At 47.6% G+C, this 18,564-nt stretch overlaps 1 protein-coding gene across 2 annotated transcripts in view; it reads right to left on the bottom strand.

Annotated features, from left to right (window-relative positions):
- LOC135804578 (tRNA (32-2'-O)-methyltransferase regulator THADA-like) overlaps positions 1 to 18,564 on the bottom strand; it is a 77,479-nt gene that overhangs the window by 45,948 nt on the left and 12,967 nt on the right. For both annotated transcript variants that reach the window (XM_065318473.1, XM_065318474.1), the window contains exons 5-23: positions 18,155 to 18,185; positions 17,635 to 17,744; positions 17,085 to 17,138; positions 16,639 to 16,735; positions 16,423 to 16,472; positions 15,711 to 15,873; positions 15,511 to 15,578; positions 14,506 to 14,655; positions 14,072 to 14,165; positions 13,643 to 13,770; positions 12,032 to 12,127; positions 10,021 to 10,122; positions 6,137 to 6,246; positions 5,772 to 5,879; positions 4,924 to 5,335; positions 4,193 to 4,277; positions 2,732 to 2,849; positions 2,298 to 2,407; positions 2,102 to 2,176 (exon numbers count right to left, since the gene is read on the bottom strand). In XM_065318473.1, the coding sequence (XP_065174545.1) occupies positions 2,102 to 2,176; positions 2,298 to 2,407; positions 2,732 to 2,849; positions 4,193 to 4,277; positions 4,924 to 5,335; positions 5,772 to 5,879; positions 6,137 to 6,246; positions 10,021 to 10,122; positions 12,032 to 12,127; positions 13,643 to 13,770; positions 14,072 to 14,165; positions 14,506 to 14,655; positions 15,511 to 15,578; positions 15,711 to 15,873; positions 16,423 to 16,472; positions 16,639 to 16,735; positions 17,085 to 17,138; positions 17,635 to 17,744; positions 18,155 to 18,185 (2,161 nt within the window). The remainder of the gene's footprint in view (positions 1 to 2,101; positions 2,177 to 2,297; positions 2,408 to 2,731; positions 2,850 to 4,192; positions 4,278 to 4,923; positions 5,336 to 5,771; positions 5,880 to 6,136; positions 6,247 to 10,020; positions 10,123 to 12,031; positions 12,128 to 13,642; positions 13,771 to 14,071; positions 14,166 to 14,505; positions 14,656 to 15,510; positions 15,579 to 15,710; positions 15,874 to 16,422; positions 16,473 to 16,638; positions 16,736 to 17,084; positions 17,139 to 17,634; positions 17,745 to 18,154; positions 18,186 to 18,564) is intronic.

Genomic DNA, 18,564 nt, shown 5'->3' with positions numbered 1-18,564 from the left:
GAGAGCAGTATGTAACCCTTTCGTCGGAACTTCCCGTGATCCACCAGCTGATTGCTGGAGTGAAGTACACTGCAACTAATGCTGATTCAGGGATGGCATGTTCATGCCCAGCAGCATTGCGCGACAGCCTGAACAACAAGCTCTCCATGAAAAGCCTCAACGTCATCTCCTGCAGTCATGGCCACTGCACTTGACCCTCTATTCCGCAACTTGTCTTTTCCTGATGAGTCACAGCGAGAAGAAGTGCAGGACCTTGTCCTTCACGCCGCTGTGGAAGCCAGAGAGGACAGGCATTCCCCAAGCGTAGTAGAAGTCGAGCCTTGTGCCAAGCGATCTCCGGCGATCAGTAGCTTGGCATTGCTGATGTCTGCACAGCCAGGGCAAGAAGAAGCTCGATCTGAGTCACCTAGTACCAGCTGCGCCACAGAGAACACTGAGGAGCAGAAGTCAGTCTTCTTCACCGAGGATGCAGTGGACTTTGAAAGCGACCCTCTCCGATGGTGGCAAGTTAACGCAACACGCTTCCCTGATCTTATTCCTCTTGCTAGGAAATTCCTGTCCGTCCCCGGGTCCTCAGTCCCATCTGAAGTGGTGTTTTCTGCTGCGGGAGCTCTCCTGACAAAATGACGGAACGCCCTTCATCCCGGCAATGTCGATGCACAAATCTTTCTTTGGAAGAATCAACTGCTGAAGTCCGCTCGGTGTCAACCTATCAGTGTTGATTGTGAGACCATCGACTGCATGCTTGTGCTGCCAGTAAAGGAAGCTGACGAGCCATCGCTGCCTGCTGTTCGAAGTCTTCTGACATCCCAGTACTTCCAGAGATTCAAGCAATGCACACTGCAAGCATGCACACTGAACCATTGCTAGTGTGAAGAATCTTACGGTAAGATTCATGTGTTGACAAATCAACCTGAATAATTTTAATTTACGAGATCTCGCTTACCTGATCTGTCGCTATGCCCAGACTCTTCACAGACTTTTCATTCTATCAACCCTGTACATAGATAGTTACTGTAGCCAGTTTGTTCAGTCCGATGTACATACACGTATGTCTGTTGTAGTAGGGATCTCAGTGCGTGCAGTGCGCAGGGTGTTTGCGCATACATTGCGTCATCGAGTTTTGAGTGCAGCTCGCGGACACAGCAGAAAATGGCGACGGTCGATTTTCGACACGAGCGGAAGCGGTGGACACTAGCGGAATCGTCATCTTCATCGTCGTTCGAACATACTTTGTGATTCCCGCCGAAGGACAGCGTGGCCAAGGCGATATCGCCCTGGTCGATTTTCCTATAATTTGCCATGCGGCAAGAACCCACTTCAGAGAGGATTCAGTCAAAAATTCAGACGTTTTCTCTGGTTAGATTGACCTCACTTCGATTTTCAGTGCATCAGCCATCGCGAACATCGCCGCCATTATCACTCAGAGAGAAGACATCGCGCTCAGTAGAAGAGGTGTTCACGCTGCGTCCAAGAGTGAAATATTGTGCTCTTTGACCCTCTCTAGTTCCTCTGAGAGAGTGTCTGGGAGATAGGTAGCTTGGAGATGGCCGTAGAACGTGCTTTCCTGGACGCAACATTCAGCCATTTCTACTGTCTTCTTCAACTTGATTTATTTCGAGAAAAAAAAGAAGTTCTTTTCCATGGTTTCTGCACTGGACGTGTTTGGGATCGAAAATCTCACCTGCGCAGACTGGCTGCACAGTTCACGTGCTGAGATCCCTAGTTGTAGGTTGATTGTTGAATGACTGGTTTTAAAGAATCTCGTTGAACACGCATGGCTCTAGTTCAAATGAAAAGTAATAATTGTTTAGCGATGCGAATGTCTTTGCTTGATGTGTTCCTCAACACGTCAGGTGATGCGGCCGCGAATCCGGCTAACTTTTCTTTACTTTTTTTAGCCGGTAAGCCGATCGCTATGATATCAGCTAAGCCACCAAGGAAAAAGTAATCGTCTCAGCACTAGCTAAGCGTAATCCCAGGGCTATGTACTCTTGTCATTACGCATGGCACTTGCGTAGCCACAGATAGTGACGTGTGCCATGGAGCGTCAAGGCTCCAAACAATACCCATCTCATCGTGTACAATGCAATGCACTTACCGCACTTTTTCCGCTGGTACGGAGCACCGGGATAGAATGAAGACAACGCCTCAGCGAGCAGCTCGTCGACGAGGTCTAAAAACAGAGCAGAACACGCCGCACACACGCATGCACGCGAAAGCACATACAAAGAAAGGAAAGAGAAGAGCTCCAAGCCTGAATCTGATGCCGGCATGCACAGCAGACAGAAACGTACCGACCATACGCATTGCCTGCACGTCTTCAGCCTCGGAGGCAGAACCAGCGGGGACAGCCACGTTGGATTTCTTTTTCCCCTTCCTCTTCCGTTTACCGATCAGGCTACGGCTGTGAGCAACACAAGCAAGTGTGGACATAAACAGAGAGCAAAAAGAGAGAATGAAAAATGAAGAGGACTGTAGCCATCACAGTACATGCACAGTGCTTTTCATTCAAACCTACCCAGCGTACAATTGTGCTCGGCGAAATCCGACCCAAAGCGCACATTAGGCGCCCTCCGCTTGCACGGCCATTGACGCCCTGGGAGTGGTACGCATGCGGCTGGGTGTACACATGTACCAGTACGATGCTGCAATCGGAACTGGTCCAGGGCATCAGTTTTGCACATCGGGTCGTATTTCAGTGAGCGCAACTGTACATGTATAAACTCACCAGTAGTCTCGCACAGACACTAAGGCAGTCTGCAGGTGACCGAACATCTGCTGACGAAAGGCTGAAGAATCACTCTTCATGTTGTTCCGGACAAACTCGGACAGGAGAGTTGCATTCTCTGCTCAGAGCATAAACACAAGATACACAGGCACAGACACAGACACACACACACACACACACATGCATACATACACACAGACACACAAATGCGCGCACATGCACACACACACACACACAAATACACAGATGCACAGACACACAGATAATTTACAGACAGACATGGACAGACAGCCATACTGACAAACAGACACACAGTCACACAGTCACACACACACACACACACACACACACACACACACACACACACACACACACACACACACACACACACACACACACACACACACACGCACGCACGCATGCACGCATGCATGCGCGCGCGCACACACACACACACACACACACACACACACACACACACACGTGTACACATGATCACAGGTACACACACGTTCAGACATTCTCCATGTGAGGTTCATTGAAAACAATCCAGTTTTAAAAGACTGAAATGGCATTCAAATACCGTACGCGCGCGCACGCGCGAATACAAGCCCCCACCCCCCTTCGAATAGAGCCCGTCCCTCAGAGGCATTTGAAGTAATACAGCCCCGTCTCGAATAAAAGCCCGGGGCTCTAATCGAGCGCCCACAGTCCGTACGTTGTAGTGCAGTACATGAACCATGTACGGTATGCACGATCAACACAGTGTGCTTTGCGGATCACTAGATCCATATTGGAGGTACGGGATCGCTCTGGCCCTCTGGGGTCAACGTAGAGACATGCAAAAATGGGAACACACTGATTATTCCCTCACCTTGTGCAATCAGCTTGAAAGGTGTGAAAAATTGATGTTTCTACTGAAAAAATATAGCCCCCTCTCGAATAGAGCCCCCTCTCAAATACAGCCCCCCTCTGGGTGTCTTCTGGAAAAATAGAGCCCCGGGGCTTCTATTCGAGCCTACACGGTAGTCTTCATCAACTTTTCCAGTACACCTCCAAAAGCAAAGGAGTTGAAGATATGAACATTTTATAAGAACTCAAACCTAAAGCTGTGTTCACAACTGGCGCGTGTATGCGTGAAACCACGCGTTTGTGCGTATTTTTGCTGGCTTTTGGGGCGTCATGCGTACGGAAACGCACTGAAATGGAAATTCCAACATGTTGGAATTTTCACCGCGTATCAGGCGCGTATCAGCGTACATGCCAGTCACTTTGACTGGCGGGGTCAAAACATTACTACTCGAAGGTGTCGCACGCGCTAAATACGACTCTCGGATTGCTTTTTTTTGTGAAAGCTTGAGCGCGCGTTTGGGCACGCATGATCCGCAAGCGTACCGCGTCCACGCGCCAGTTGGGAACACAGCTTAAGTGTCAGTAAGTGACCATGGTCTAGACACCTACCATTGTTACATGGGTGTTCACAGAGTATAGCCAGCGCAGCCACACGAGTGCCATCTTCATATGAATTCAAGGCCTCGTGAAGAAGCTGAGAGCGAGCAGTGGAAACATGGGCATGCACAGTACATAGTCGGCAATGCACGCATACACACACACATACAAACACACCCACACACCCACACACACACACACACAAACACGTAGGCAAACACATCCATGCACACAAACACCCATAAGCACGCCATTCAACATGTACCGCCAATAACTAAGATGGCGCACACATTGGCTGCACAAATACATGTTGATTATCTCCAATGTAAGCCAATGTAAGTACAGTGGTGGGAACTGAAATCTGAGCCCTGATTTTCGTGTTCGAGTGCAGTACTGATTCTAGCGGCATCTATTTGGTAGCGTACAGGTGTGTGCTGTTTTATTTTTGCAATGTGAACGTACCGAGCTGGGGCCGGGTAGAGTTATCTAGATCATGTGGCACTGAAGAAAGTTCAAGAAACACTTCACCCTGAAATGGATGGCCACGAGAGTAAGTGTATCTCTTCAACAAACACTGCAACCTACTACTGTACCAGAGATGGAGATATTTACGACTTTGCTACTGCAAATGGGTATTCTGTGGAAGCCAGAGATTAACTAATTTGTTCGAGAAACCCGACAACACAGTCATACAAATGAATGTTGAGGAGCCCGTTATCGAGAATTCTATGATCATCCCCTACCTTCTGATGAGCAATGGAACGGTTGGCTGTGCCTGAAGCAATCTTCACTGCTGTTACGTACGCTAGGAGGCAGATGTCCCTCGACGCCGATACACTGCAGGACCCTGACGATGACATTTTCTCTGAGCTGCCATGACTGGAAGATCTCGCATCAGTTGAGCAGCAAGGTGGTGCCCTGCAGTCGACCATCACGTAGGCATTCTTCATTGCACCACCCTCGGCGCTGGTTTGCGTCACGCTTGCCGCAGAGGTAGAACAGGATTGTCGGGAGAAACGCGCCTCACCTTCTGCCACACTTCTGTCGGATTGCAGAAGAGCTGAGGAGAGCCGATCCACCACCAGCATGACGCATGGCGGACACAACTTCATCGTGGAGAGCAAGTAATGTGATGTGGAATACTGGCGTTGAGAACTGAAAGGAAGAAAAACCAGACACATGAACACGCATGCATGGCATACAAATGAAGATACATGTACAGCAGAACTCTGATATAAAGAGGTACAACGGGGGCAGAAGGAAAGGAACTTAGCATCCGAGCCGATGTACTTCCTATCCCAGCATACTTCTGTATGGATCAACACACCCGTACTGTAAACAATGGCCGTACTACTAAGCAATAGTATGTCTTATATCAGAATAGGCACCAAATGAGTTCCACTGTGCTAGTAGTTATTAGATAAAACCAAGGCAGCAGCAGCAGTCACTACAGTGACAAGATCCAGTCTAGGTGCCTCACACAAAGTCACTGCAGCTCTGTCTGTAACCAACTACCCTGTAGACTACAAAATTACGACAGCAGCAGAGTGTTCGCAGAGTGTTCTCAGCACCAATGGCACGGCCAACTCACGAGTTCTCACTGCACAAGGCACTGATGATAGGCTGCAGCCAAACAGATGACCACTCATGCAAGAGTGATTGAGAAGAGGTGCCACCATTCTGGAGCTTGCTAGACGAACTGGACACGAGAGAAGACCACACAAAAAAAGTTAAAAACCCAATGCAATTCGTAGTGAAATGGGCAATATTCTTGCACAAAGTTCCCGATGGCAACCTATCACACGTAATATCATTTAGAGACTGGAAGCGGAAAGGATAACATGCCAAATAGACCCACATGTAAGTACAGTGCACGTTGTAGTGATGTACAGTGCACGTTGTAGTGATGTACAGTGCATGGTGCTACAGTAACCAGCATAATCCAAACCAACTTACACAAGGTGTTGCAAGCACACTTTGTACAAACGACCACTGGTGGCCGCGAGAAGATTGGACGTGAGACATCTAAGGCAATCGCTGGTCAGTTGTGGGCAGTGCGATAACAGCTACGGAACACATGCACGCACGCACGCGCACGCACACACGCACACACACACGCACACACTTGTTGCTCACTGCCAAAACTGGTCACGTGGGTCTCCCCCAAAAATCAAAAGGAATCTTGCAAAGATGACTCAATTGGCTATTGAACCGCCCAACGGCCGACACCCCCTGAAATCCCCAAAACTCTGGGTGGACTTGAAAATGATCCCACTTATGGGCTCACCACACCTCAGTAAGTGGGTGAGGACAAGGTGCAGAAAAAGGATTGACGGCATATCCGTCCAGGGATCCAACTGCAGTTACCCCTGCCCCCAGTGAAGGTAATACTTGCTACTAGTGTGGGTGGCTAAATCAGAGTGGATCTGATGTAAGCTTCACTAGCACCACTGATTACACAAGAGTTAAAGGGGAACTACACCCAAAAATCAAAACTTCATGGTCCGTAGAGTTTTGGACGCTGAGTCGAATGGTGAAGGTCCCACTTCGATCCAACCAAGCGTTCCTGAGATATCTTCGGTTTAAATTGTACTTTCGGGGGACGCGCCATGACGTCATGCGGCCGCGACACACCCCCAACACGCCCTTCTACGTCATTGAGACTCGCTTGCTTGGGCCAAGAACAGAAGTACAGGTATTTTGGTATGTGAAAGGAATAGTTCTGACAAAGACGTCCTCACCATGAGCGATTCCGACGTATCAGACGAGCTTGAAAGCTCAGAGCCTGAGCTGAAAATGTTTGGCTTCGGGCATGAGCCGAAATTTTCAGGAAAGGATAATTATGGCAGCGCAAGCGGTGGCTTCCATTCGGGCTGTAAATGTGGATGAAGCAGAAATGACTGCAATTGGAGAAGTCGCTCTCCATCAGCAATATCTGGCAACCGGTTGGCTGGGCTATTTCGAAATGAAGCGGCAGCCAAAGCAGCTCAGACAAGACTGACAATCCGTAAGTGTTTTCACAGTATAGTCCTACGTAATGCTCACAAATCGAATCGTTCTCTTCATATCGTGTGAAATTTTGTATTCGCACAGTACTCAGATCAATAGTCTCCTCACTCGTACTCCTGTACATGGAGTTTGCTGCGTAACTTGGCTAGCATTATCTCCGTGCAAGTCGTGCAATGTGTATCGGTTCACTTGTGCTTTATCTCACATAAGTGGACTGCACCTCAATTCGTATTGTGGCGAAATACATTCTCACCTTTTGCATTATCACTTAGTCTTTACAGAATGCTGAGACGTTCTCTTGTATTTCACGTAGCTGTGTACCAACAATTACGCTGTGCACTCTAGCAGCAGCACAGTAGCATATTGAGTGCGTTTTGCCCTACTGTGATGTCTCATGACTGCATTACCAGAACAGCTCTGTCCTTCTTGATTATCATTCTAAAAATGTGTGCACATATCCGCCTGCGCCCCACGCACGCACATGTGCTCACCTTGGTGGGCACATAGTATAGTAGTCACACATGCTCACGCACACAGACACGCGATTTCACAAGCGCGTGCTCACACGAATGCATAAGCATACAAGTGCCTGTGCACATGCACGCACACATGCGCGCACTCATGCACTTGGTTGCATACCCACACATCCCTCAGGATCACTAACGGCAATGCATCTACTACTTGTCATTCCATGTCCCTCCCGCAAGGGGGAGAGAATGACCTAAAGGAGAACACAGAATAGATGACGTGAATATCTTTGGAATGTTATATTACGTTACACAAAAGCACACGCATGTGTGCGCCTGCGCGCGCACTCATGCGCGTGCGCGCACACACAGACACTCACGCAAGTGCGCGCACACACACACTCACGCGCGTGTGCGCGCACACACACACTCACGCGCGTGTGCGCGCACACACACTCAGTGTCACGCGCGTGCGCGCGCACACACACACTCACGCGCGTGCACGCACACACACAATAATAATAATGTCTGTCTCTCACGCGCGTGCGCGCAAACACACTCACGTGCGCGCACACTCACGCACTGGCGCGCGCACGCGCACACTCACACACGGGCGCGCGCGCACGCACACACGCTCGTGCACGCACACACTAACGCTCGTGCACGCACACACTAACGCTCGTGCACGCATACACACAATAATATTAATGTCTGGCTCTCATCTGCATCCATACTGAGAAAACGCAACGAGCTCCTGAATAGGTGTACACTGTTGCCGGTATGTGGACTATCTTCTCTCCTTGAACTGCGGGTCATTACGTGATGTAGCTTATCAGCAGTACAGGCTGTGTGTTCATACAGGAAAAAACATGCCAGCTAGAGGCGCTGGTGCTGCAAACAGTCCTTCCTATAACCTTTGGGCGGTGGCACTGGCAGTGGTCGTAGCTCAACACTGAGTCACTGCGACCGATGGTACAGCCGCTCTTGATCTTCTTCCTGTAAAATCAAGAACAGCAATCGCAGACAGGTTCATCGATCGCACGCAGTATAGCCTAGGGAAACAGGAGATCTACTGCCGTCCACCTCATCAGGCCGGTTTCGGAAAGCTTCACATTTCGTAGTGATGTAGTCCAAAACAATTCTACAAATGCTTTGGAAAAGAAAGAACTACATACAGGAGCTAGTGTTTTTGAAATATTGCACTCACCTCCACTTTTCGACTGGCGCTTCACAGTGTGGCGTGCGAAAAAAGGACACACCACAGTTTCATCCACCAGCGTCCGCATCGGATGAGTGCATAATATTCCTCCTGAAAATCCTCCTCTGCCAAATGGCTGGAACACACGCGAAGGATTTACATTGTAGTCCCGAAATTGTCAAGCAAATAATTATGTCGCTTGATAGCTGCTATGGCGGCACTGCTCGGCCTGTGCCAAGCACAATCCTTCGGAAATTGGTGCAGGTTCATCCCAGGGGGGTTACCAGTAAGATTATAGTAGCCAACAACACAGCCAGAAGCCATGATGACACAAATACCCTCTTCTTCCATGGACAAACAGAAAGAAGATGCGAAATCCCAGTGTTTCTGGATCTGGCCAAAGGATCACCAAGTCTCAATGACGTCACGGGTTTGTGACGTCACGGCACGGACCCGAAAAGGACAATTGCAAACTGATATATCTCAAGAACGCTTGGTCGGATCGAAGTGGGACCTTCACCATTCGACTCAGCGTCCAAAACTCTACGGACCATGAAGTTTTGATTTTTGGGTGTAGTTCCCCTTTAATCTAGCCAGAAGCAGTCTATGGTTAGCAGGTATGTATATTTCAAATAGAAAGTACCGGTATATGAACCCTGGAACCAACAAAGGTGGCAGGTACAACATTACACCTTCAAGCAGCCGAGTCCGTTGGCAACAGGCCCAACGCAATCAGGTATACGTGTACCCACCAACCGAACTAACTGGCACGAACACACGCACACGCACACACGCACGCACGCACGCACACACACACACACACACACACACACACACACACACATGTGCACACACAAGGAAAAGGGGAACAATTTTAAGGCCTGTGCTTTGCCGTAAAGCTGACTTCATGCTGTACATGGTTCGTCGATATTCATCCACGAAACAGTCTTCAAATGCCAAGAACGTTGGCATCATTGTAGATTAACATGCCTGCCAAGGACCAGATCAATCTGCTCTGCAAACTGGCAGTCCAAAAGCCAGCGAATTTGTAGGTGGTTGATCATTGTATGTATTTTTGGTCACTATTGTATCACCACAAAACACTGAAGCCCCCCCCCCCCCCCCCCCCTGTGCACATCACCATCTATCTGTGATGCAAACCGTACCATGTCCTGGCCAATGTGAGGAATCAACTCGGCCATGAAACCATAGCGACCTTTGACGTGCCACGGTGATGAGGACAGCGTACTCAGGACATCAGCCAGCCACTGCAGACAGTCCAGCAAACACATGAACACACACACATGCATAGAAACACACACACACACATGCATAGAAACACACACACACATGCATAGAAACACACACACACGCACACACACACACATGCACACACAAACAATCATGCGTGTGTACATGTACATTCGCACAAACAGTAAACACTAACATATATGAGCCCCAGCCAGCAGAAACCTGAACATGTGTAATTTTTTCAAAAATTATTTTTTCCCTCGAAATTGTTTCTACACTATTAATCATTCAAGTTATCAAGTTTGGTGACAATCTGATAAGCGAAAGCATGGAAAATAGAGTTTGAAGTCAGAGAGGTCAAGATTCGGTACAGTTGGCGCAGCATCCATGCCTAGTGACTCCATGCAAGTTGATCCTACAGTTTCTGATTGTGATGTGGAACAGGTACATGTAAGTAAATAGAATGCAAGTCAGGCTTGCCCTCTTGGTGCTGCAGCCTGTGCAGGCATGAGTAGTTCAGAAGTCACAGTGGCGATATTCCGTATACATCACTACCTTCTTTACAACACCAGAGTGCAAAACGATGATTGGTGGCTGGCCTTCCAAATTGTGTTCAGGGACCTCTGCGCTGGCAGTTTAGGCGTTGTCCCAAAGCTTGCCATACTGATAGATGTACTGATCAATACTACTGACATCCACTCCCTTGCACACTTTCACTCAGACCATGATTTCAGCATAATTGTATTTCAATGATATGAGCGAATGCTCGTGTTTTGTAGCACGTGAACATGTTGCCCCAAAGCGTTCAGCCGGTTTGAGTTTTTAGGGATCCCCTTTCTCAACACAGGCAGCAGCCAGCTTGGTGTCGTCTGGCAAGGTAGAGTACTGAGAATACTACGCTCTGTTTTGCGCCGTGAGAAGCCCTCCATCAGTGTCTGCAACATCATTGTTGTCGATGTAGAAATACGGATCGCTCAGCGGGTCGACATTCAGCTTCTCCTCGCAGTCGCTATTTCTTCAGCACTGACTATCGTCGCCACCAGTATCCAGTGTCGATTTTATGAGGGCTCTTCGTTGCTATGCATATGACACTCGCCACTGCTGGACAAACTCAGCAAGATCGCCAACAAAGAAATAATTCCGATCGCGAACTAACTTTCAGCGCCGCTTCGTACAGGGAGTCTCACGCTGACAACTCTGGACCTAAGTCTTTGTCGCGATACCTGTCGCCATCGCTGTGTCTAAACTCAACCTCCGTGTGACGAGCTCTCACCTAGCGCTAAAATCAATTGACCAGAGACATTTGAAGACACTTGAAACTCCTTTGACAACAAAGACACCCACTCGATCGAAAAGAATCTTCAAAAGCCAGCTCACTGCGCGTCCCAAACTTTGACGTCACATTTTGATGATTGATATCAAGTACACAAGTGCTGGTTTTCGCTGGCCGGGGCTCATATACCGTATGTCAGCGCCTTTAAAGCCATGGCCTTATATTCGAAACACAGCTGCTTTCCTAGCTATTTTAGATGCAAAATGACTCACCCACTACGCCATGCCATTAAAATCAAAGTCCACACAGAAATTTCAATCTAAATCTACTTGTTCACCCTTCCTGCTGGGCTGTAAGTTTGTTAGCATAGCACTTAATCTTTCATTTTTGCCAAACATACTTCAAATGTCATCTCATTAATTTTATGAAGCCCATGGCTTTATAACTGAGACTGGCTTTATAATCGAATATACCGCCATGGCTTTAAAGGTGCGGACATACGGTATGTGCACATACAGGTCTCAGCCAGGCACGCATACATATACAGACAGGCTCAGCATGGCAATACATGTTATACATAAGTTGAAGTTACAGTAACATAACAATGAACATGAACGACTTCAAAGTTAAAACTAATCATCGTCATCACATACTTTGGATCGGATCAGTTTCTCTCGACTACCCTCAACAACATGACACTGTAGGAGATGAGAGAACAGCTTTCTGACGAGCGTGGACAAGCCCTCTACCTGAACACAAGCAACAAAAGGAGCAGCAGCAGGAGGAGGGGGGATTCTTTCACTGGACACAACTGTCGACAAAGAAAAAAGCATGCGCAATCAGATCAGCGTATCACTATGGTATACTACTTCGAAGTACATGTACATCACTTTCGGTGTAACGTAAAATTCGGTAAATTCAGTAGAGAAACATGGCGCCTAATTTCAGAATGTTACCTAAACAGCAATAAAGTATGCAGTGTATGTTATGTTATGACGTAATGCCGTACAACTTTAGCTCTACTGTGTATGCACGCACGCATATCTTTGAAGGTCTTCTCTGTCGTTTACAGATTGAATCTTGTCAGTTTTTCTACTTCGTATATTCTAACCAATAAACTACTTGTCTCTTGTCTACCGAACCTAACATGGCGCAGTGAACTACTAGTAACCTGAGTACGGAATATTTGACAGCCTGTAGTTGTCCGTGAATTCTGTAGCCTTTTATTTTCAAACGATCGATCGTGTAGCAGAAGTGTCTTGTAGTTGTAGAATTTGTAGAATTGTCGTGATGGCGGAACCTGGAATTTCCCCAATCAGTGCTGAAATCGTATCCCTGCTCGCCTTGATGCAGCAGCAGATGAAAGCGGCTGAGGCACGCGAGACTCGCCTCACCACACTGGTCGAAAACGCAACGCGCGACAACCAGGCACCACCCAGCACTTCGACATCCTGCAGTCAGAAGCCGATTTCTGTCGAGCGACCGGTGTTGCTCAGCACTGCAACCATGGCCGATTTCACGGCATGGGAGGAGGCTTGGAGAGATTATGCTGTGTGCCAGCACCTCGCCAGCCAAAGTCGTGAGACTCGGGTGTCCGCTCTTCGCCAGGCGTTCGATGCCGACATTCGTCGTTTCATGCGCGAAGATGTGATTGTCATCTCCCACAGTGCCGATGCTCCGGAGATCATCATAGCAGTAAAAGCGTACATCCGGCGCCAACGGAACCCCCTCCTAGATCGAATTGCTGACCATCCATGGGTCGGAGCGTGTCCTCTGCAAATACGTCAGCGAACTCGTCGACGAGGTCCTGGCGGATACGTACACGCTGGTCTGGTGTAGGGTTGCTGTGCTCTGCAGAACGGGATGTCCCTTGTGTAACTGAAGCGATCTGTGGCCAGTTAGGCGGCAAGAAACCTAACGCCTTGAGCGATGAGCGCGACAGCAATGCGCTACTGAGTTCGTCATACACATGTAGACGAGTGGTATGTGAAGGGAGGTGCACGTCACCGAACTTCAAGTTAAACCTAAGCCCACCAGGCCTCTGACACCGGGATTCTAATATCCAAGGCTGTGCTCACACGAGAAAGTTCAACCTCAGCTGAAAGTCTGAAGGATTGAAGAAAAAAGGTGGGTGTTTACAAGAAGAGGGTTGACCCAGGGAGATTACTGATATGATCATGTGTGTGTGTGTGTGTGTGTGTGTGTGTGTGTGTGTGTGTGCGTGTGTGCGCGCGCGCGCGTCTGTATCATCATCTTTCTCTCACCGTGTCATCCCAGTTGCCAAACAGCAGCGCTGTCACTGCCTTCAGCTGCTGACAGTTGGAATCCAGCAAGCTCTCAGTGACTACCTTCCGGGTGGTGTCTGATACGTTTTGAAGTAATTCACATGCCACTGTAGCAGTAATACATGTAGTAGCAACACAAATAGCACTGGGTTTGACGGTGGCAGTGGCAACAGCAGCCAAATTGATTTCTTATCTTGTCAAGCACCATTCTTGTTCTATTTGGTAGACAGAAGGCACAACGTGTAACTAGTTGACTCTTCTCTTTCTTTACTTCTGGCTCAATACCCAAGTTACCAATATGTTATCTAAGAGACATACATGTGAAGGCATGACAACCAAGTCTAGTCTTGAATAATAATTTTGTTAAGAAGACGCGGCTGTGAGAGAGACTTTCGTGTCAAAACATACCTTGAAAAGCTAAGTACCGAAGCTGGGGTTGGCAAAGCTCTTGACACGCCGACACAACGTTGGCCAGGACGACATCAATCCACAACTGTCTAACCTGCGGGTAAGAAGAACAGTCCATGGCAAATTCAAAACCAGGCGACCAACACGAATGACTCACTGGTGCGGGCCAGTGCTGTACTGTCACACTACTCCTTGCCTTCGTGCTGTGCACTGAGTCAGAGGACTTTCGACAATCGTTGCGCATGCGTCGTTTTATGAACATTGCCAAACATGTGCACTGATTTCAAGCCGATACGCTGATAGCAAGTACATGTAAAACAGTCACAAGGCATACTTTCTAACGAGTGATTGACGAGTATTCACCATAATCGTTACACCGCTAAAAAACAATCCCTATGGCCGGACACACGTTATCACACCCATCACATACTAACCTGAGTGTCGGACCAGCTGCAGTGCCAGGAACTCACACCACCAGCAGCCAGAAGGCCGTGGATAACTGCTAGGCGTACTGTCCACAGGTGATCAGTTGTCAGTTGATCCACACAGACACTGTCCACGTGCTTCTTGCAGCCAAACACATCCTGATACGCACAAACGCAAAAAGCAAGATGGACAAAATATTATTTTAACATGACACAGTTACGACACAGTTGATTGAAGTGAAACCCGACGTTAACAGTATGAACAGCCTCCAGGCTGCTTGCCCCTAGCATCATGAACACTATGCTGAACACTGAACACAGCCCTGCGTACTATTCTCAACCACCCCCAGATACAAACTTTCAATTACTAGTATCACCACCGTTGAACAACATACCATAGGTCTGTGGGAAACACCCTAGTAAAATAAAAGTTAATAATAATAATAATACCAGCGTGCAGAGTAATCTGGGATGAGCAGTTTCATCAGAACAACCAATGCACATCATGCACAGAATGCCAGCAACGGGCCGAGGGCAAAGAGAGGTCTTCAGTGGCAACATGCCACCATGCCAGAGTAAGAAATACACAGCAATAGAGAGGTTCCGCAACTTTACGTTAGTGGGCGGGAAAAACCCGTGAATTCGCGAGTTTGCACTCCACGTACGGGATATTGTCTACGTAGAGTACGTAGATAGGGCTCTGATAACGTAGGTGCTCCGTGAGTGGATTGGGGTACAAATTTATGACTCTCTCCCCAGATCGATCTGGTCGTACACTGCCGCGTTCGGAGTTGCCAAGGGCAGCTACGTGATTTCAAAACTCCGTATGGCGGAACACAGATGCGCATGCAGTTTACGTAATACTTTCCGTAGATCGATTACGTTCTTTACTAACGTAATTACGTTATGCGGAACCTCTCTCCTAATACCTGGCTAGTCCACACATGCATGCCTTATAAAGACTACAAACACACGATGGAGTGTACTTCAAAGAAAGTCAAAAATGTGACTGACCTTCTCTGCCTGGTGGCACTTTCCACACTCATCCATGTACTCCCGTAGACTTCCTTCAACAACAAAACCTGCATGGTAAATGCACAGGACAACAAGTGAAATACTCAGTAGAAATTCTAGTACATGTAGTGCCTGCATGGCAAAGGATAAGAGCCCTCCAGCTTTTTTTTGCTGGCAGAAGAACAGCAGTGACTACTTACCAAGCCTTTGCAGCAGTGTGAGAGTAGCATATAGGCCAACTCCGGTGCTGCCTTCATGAGCCACATCAGCAGTAGCACCAGCAGCACATGGTGAAGGCGATGAAGCGCGTAAACACAGGGCAATGGCCGTGCCAGCCATCACACAACAATCACGACTTGAGCCCTGTACAATGAGCATAGAAGTAGAAGGGGAAAAAGGCTGTCAATAACACGTACCGAGAAACCTGCCGAAGGCGACTGCTCAAGGGACCTTCAAAACGTGGTCTCTGTTACCAGGTGGTCTCCTTATCCAGGGTCATTTGACTGGAAATAGCATCCCTTAGTCCTGGTTTCAGCGGGCTTCTAGGACAGGTGGTCGCATTATCCGAGTGGTCGCCTTGGCAGGTTTTACAGTACCTCTCAAGTGAACAAAACACCGTGGAACTTTGCAAAGGTAGCTATAATCACTTTGGAGGTGAAAAACCAGCTTACAGAAGTACTGTTTTCTTCTGTTCCAAGTTGTCTCTTGGATATATGGACCACAGAAAGGATAGTTCCATGCAGGATACTGACCATGTTTTGTTGTACATGACTTACTCAAGCTCGAAAGTAAGAAAATCAGTATTTTAGTTTTTTACAAACTACAAGGTCCCACAACATAACAGCGTGCACAAGTATGCATGAACTTAATACATAATTCTTCTTCCGCTTTCCTCAAGTGCTCAGAACTTACTTCATCAAACAGAGCCAGCAGCAGCTGATGAAACAATTCATCGGTAGACTCTGAAAAATCAGATGAACAGTACACATAAAGCTACTTGTAGGGATTGCCTGAAGTTAAATTGTTTACAAATGCAGTACACATGGCTAATGAAAGCAATGTGGGAGAATGCGGTAAATCAGATTGCTCACCAGTACACATAGGTTGGCATAGAAAAATGCTACGTACCGCGGATGCTTGAGAAGTCGTCCAGGTCAGCATGCTCAGTACTTGACTGCACAGAGACCAGAGCCTCTTCATAGTGCCGGAATAATAGCAAGCAGGCCTGGAGGAACACAAAGTTCAACGAACCACAGGGAAAAATGTATTGACGTGTGTCACTTCAGATATGACCACACTGAAAACCTGGAGAAGGCAGCAACAGGATAACTCATGACTTCAGGCGAGGGAGGCACTATTTTCTGTTTAATTACTAATTCAACAAGGAGAGGATAAGATCACGATGCGTGTTGAAGACCGGTGAAAAATGCAGACGAGCTTTGAGATGTGGCGGCAGGCCCAGCCTGCACACCTTTCGTAAACACACTGTTTCCTAGCATCCCTTCAGCATGCACTCGAGTAGTTACCACACGTAGCTCAGCATTCCCTAGGAGGCTAAGGCCCCAGCCTCTTACCTTGGACAAGAATAATGACAATTCGGATGAGCCTGGCATCATGATAGGTGACATCTACGCAAAGCACGCAGCATGCAACATAGATGAAGAACGGACGGCAAATGCGCAGCATGTAACTGTCATGTACCAGGCACAATCAACTCCTGGACTGAGAGAGTGTGGCACAAGGTTCACTAGCTATGCTCTTTCTCACAGGTCTACACACGCAGAATGCAAGCAACTGGTTATTCACCGATCACCTGCGCGGCGGCATGACTGTACATGTTCTCCTTGGTATAAAGGTGCAGTAGCAAGAAAGTAAACAGCTCTCATCAATAGTATACATGCATGCACTCCAATGAAAACTTGGAACCAACATCTATCACCAATATCATAAAATGTATTACAAGCAAATTCGTCGTCAGTGGAGCCAGAAAAAAAATACTACAGCACAGGAATACTTCCAGGATACCAGGATATTCATTGGTTTGAGGGAACGGTTCAAACGGGAAAAGTCTGAAGAAAAAATTGACTGTCACCACCAGGACAGGGTACTTCAGCATTCACGTACCAACCGTTGGCGTTGAAAGCACTGACAAACAAGCTTGAAGATCAGCGGAACGTGCTGGCGGAAGAATGGTACCATCCCCAGCTGTGGCGGTAGCTCAAGCAAGTGGCTCACTGCATCGCACACACACAGACACCCATGCCATTGTTTCAAAAGCTGTGATCTCCACAGTCACACCCAATTCCACATGCTGTGCAATAGGTAAATGATTGTACTCAAACACACAACACCGTGTCTGCATCAGTGGAACATCGTGATACCAGGTCTACAGTAGCACTAAGTGACTTGGGGTACAGCCATACAAACTGAAGACAATCAACATAAGCATCATCGCAAACGACTTTTAAAGCAGCCAAAACAGTTGGTAACTTTAAAAGCTTCCAAGCACTACAAGAAATCCATGAAGCATTTCTATGCCATGTGCCATACCGAAATCAACACAAAAAATGGTTGATCCAGGCATCTACTGGCTATTTTAAAACTATTGAAGCAAAACAATAATAATAGACTGCACAAGACTTACAGACATTGAGAACTGACAAGGATTCTTGTTTCTATAAAGAAACCAGGCAGAGAAAACCATGTCAAATCAAACTGACCTGTAAGGCAGTAAGCCAACAGTACTTGATGGCAACAATTTCATACCGGATATACTCCACGAGAGTTGCACAGGACAGCAACGGTATTCAACTGTTGACTTCCACCTTCATGCATAGATGTGCAACATGCCAACAACGTCTCCCAACAGGACTAAGACATTGACGTTGGAAGTCTTGCCCATGTATGCAATCACGTACAGCGAACAGTCACCCATCAAGACTTCACTGAAATCATCACTACACTGTATTACAGTTTCTTTTTAAATGTTTCCATGCCTCTGCTGCGTACATGTTTGGTAGGATATGCACAATGGCCCTAGACATTTCTCTTCCC

Source organism: Sycon ciliatum, chromosome 1 (assembly GCF_964019385.1).
Source record: "Sycon ciliatum chromosome 1, ocSycCili1.1, whole genome shotgun sequence".
Classification (NCBI taxonomy): Eukaryota; Metazoa; Porifera; class Calcarea; order Leucosolenida; family Sycettidae; genus Sycon; species Sycon ciliatum.
Note: the sequence above shows the minus strand (reverse complement) of the source record. Positions and strands in the feature narration are given on the sequence as shown.